We start from the raw sequence: 2,696 nt of genomic DNA, 5'->3' as shown, positions 1-2,696 counted from the left end.
CCCAGCTCATCCCAAATATTTGGGATTTGGTTTAAGGCCTCTGTCAGATCGTCGTGGCCTATCAGCTAGCAGAAAGGGCAATCAATTATGCTCAAGGCCTTCCACTGGCTCTGAAAATATTGGGTAGCCACCTATATTCCAAGAGCACTAAAGAATGGGAAAGTGAATTGAATAAACTGAAAGTGTTTCCCGACAACAAAGTTCAAAACGTGTTGAGAGTAAGTTATGACGGGCTAGATCCAAATGAGAAGGATATATTTCTTGACATTGCATGCTTTTTTAAAGGTAAACCAAGGGATTATGCAGAAAGAATATTAGATGGCTGCGGTTTTTTTGTTGAGACAGGAGTGAGGGCCCTTATTGATAGGTGTCTCATAACTATCATACATGACGTGATATTTGGGATGCATGATTTAGTACAACAAATGGCTTGGGATATTGTTTTTCAAGAATCCCCTAAACAGTCAGGAAAGCGTAGTAGGTTGTGGTCTGCTCAGGATTCCTACCATGTCTTCAAGTATAATACAGTAAGATTCACCTACAATTAGAAATTTCAAGTTAGAGATCCTCTAAATGTGAAGGCTACAACTTTCCAAGAAATGTATAATTTAAGATTGCTCAAAATATATGACTTTAATAATCCCAAGGAGTGCAAGGTATATCTTCCTGAAGGTCTCCAGTCTCTCCCTGATGAACTTAGATATCTCCGCTGGGACAATGGCCCTTTGGAGTCTTTACCACCAAACTTCACACCACGAAAACTTGTTGAATTGGACATGTACTCTAATAAGCTTAAGGAACTATCAACTGTCGTCCAGGTATTCCATGAGTTCTAGTGTTTCAATTTAAATATATATATATAGTTTGTATGTTAGATTTATAGTTACCTGTAAATGGTTCTTCATTCTATTTTGTTTTGGTTACAGGATTTTGAAAGCTTAAAAGTTTTAGATCTTAGTTTGTCCAAACGTCTCACTCATATACCAGACTTTTCCCGGGCTACGAAACTTGAGAAGATATGTCTCAGTAGGTGTGAATATCTGCAAAACTTTGGGAGCAGCCTTTGCAACTTGCATTCGTTACAGTCTCTTACGCTATCGGGTTGTTCATATATTGACCAGTTTCCAGAACTTCCAATGAATATAAAATTCTTAGATATGAGTGGGACCGCAATAGAACAGGTTCCCTCATCAATTCAGTGTCTCTCTTATCTGGAAGAACTTTACTTATGTAACTGCAAAAGGCTTAAGAGTCTCCCAACAAGCATTTGCAATTTAAGTTTTCTTAAATGGTTTGATCTCTGCGGTTGTTCAATGTTAGAATACTTCCCGAATATTTTGAAGCCTATGGAACATTTAGCTCATCTTTCCTTATCAGGAACAGGGATTAGAGACTTACATTCATCTATTGGAAATCTTATTCGTATTTCTTCTTTACATCTAGATGGTTGCGAAAATCTGAAGGTTCTTCCAGACAGCATCTATAATCCACATCTAGAAGTTCTCAGCTTTTCCACTTGTCCAAGACTCGGGAATCTGCCTCCGTTGTCTATTGTCTTGCACTCTTTGACTCGGTTATGCTTGAAAAACTGCAATATACTAGAGATCCCTGATTTGCTCTTCTTGCCATCATTAGAAGAACTAACAATAGAAGGAACAAAAATTGATAGAGTTCCTGCAACCATAAAAGATTGTTGCAAGTTGTATGAATTGGTTATAGTCGATTGCAAGAGCCTTCGCTATCTTCCAGAGCTTCCATCATCTATTGAAATTCTTTATGTAACCGGCTGCACATCTCTAGAGACTCAGTCAAAAACATTGGTTCCAATTACACAACTTTCTTTGGAGGAAGACAAGGACTGCTGGAAGTTGGATCACAATGCATGCAACAACTTGATGACTGAAGTGCAGAGTAGAATTTTGCACTTGGCAACTAGGTCAAAACAGGTATTACATTATCTAATTCTAGTTTAGTAATTAAAATTCAATTCATTTAAGTTTCATGCTTGAAATAATTAATCGTTACTTTGGTCCTTGTTTTACAGCAAGAAGTTTGTGGTAATGATGTTATTTCGTGCTGTCCTGGAATGTGATTCCCAAGTGGTTCAACTACCAAGAAGAAGGATCTTCAATAAGTATCAAGCTTCCTCAACAATGGTATAATGCCACATTCCTAGGATTTGTTACGTGTGCTGTTGCTGCATTCGAGGGCAATTGTTCTAAATGCTGTCATCCTTTGAACGTCCGGTGCAGATTTAGTTTAAGAGGACAAAATGGTGAAACCTCTAATTTGCGGTCGGTGGTTCATACTCCTTTTCCTGAAGTGCAAGTTCCTAAAGTTTTTAGCATCTTGGATCACGTGCACGTGTTCTATAGATATGAAGACTACAGTGATGATCTTGGTGCAGTAGAGGCATCATTTGACTTCTTCTCAAATTCTTGGACAAAGAGTGGAAAATGTTTGGATTGTAGTAGTTGCAAAGTGAAGAGGTGTGGAGTTCGCATGTTATATTTGAAAGATGCGGAGGAAATGGGCATTACTGCTAACAACGAGCAATATGTGGTTTGTGAATCAAATGCTAGTGTGGCAGATCCTGCCGAGCCAAGTGGAGTTGAAATTGATCTCAATGTAGGCAATAATGAAAGCTGCAGTTTCGATTTGGATTTGAATAGTTATGAGACTTTGTTCATGTGGCG

The 2,696-nt window shown here is 38.3% G+C and overlaps 1 protein-coding gene across 1 annotated transcript; it reads left to right on the top strand.

Moving 5' to 3' along the window:
- Positions 1–599: 599 nt before the first annotated feature.
- Positions 600–2,628, top strand: LOC112093986 (disease resistance-like protein DSC1; the record flags this gene model as incomplete). Its single annotated transcript, XM_024173707.1, has 4 exons — positions 600–818; positions 927–1,946; positions 2,045–2,088; positions 2,253–2,628. Coding segments are annotated over exons 1-4 (1,659 nt in total), but the record flags the coding sequence as incomplete, so codon positions are not given.
- Positions 2,629–2,696: the final 68 nt, after the last annotated feature.

The sequence above is a fragment of the Morus notabilis genome, unplaced genomic scaffold, assembly GCF_000414095.1.
Source record: "Morus notabilis unplaced genomic scaffold, ASM41409v2 Scaffold6287, whole genome shotgun sequence".
Taxonomy (NCBI): Eukaryota; Viridiplantae; Streptophyta; class Magnoliopsida; order Rosales; family Moraceae; genus Morus; species Morus notabilis.
This window is presented reverse-complemented; position numbering and strand designations above follow the sequence as displayed.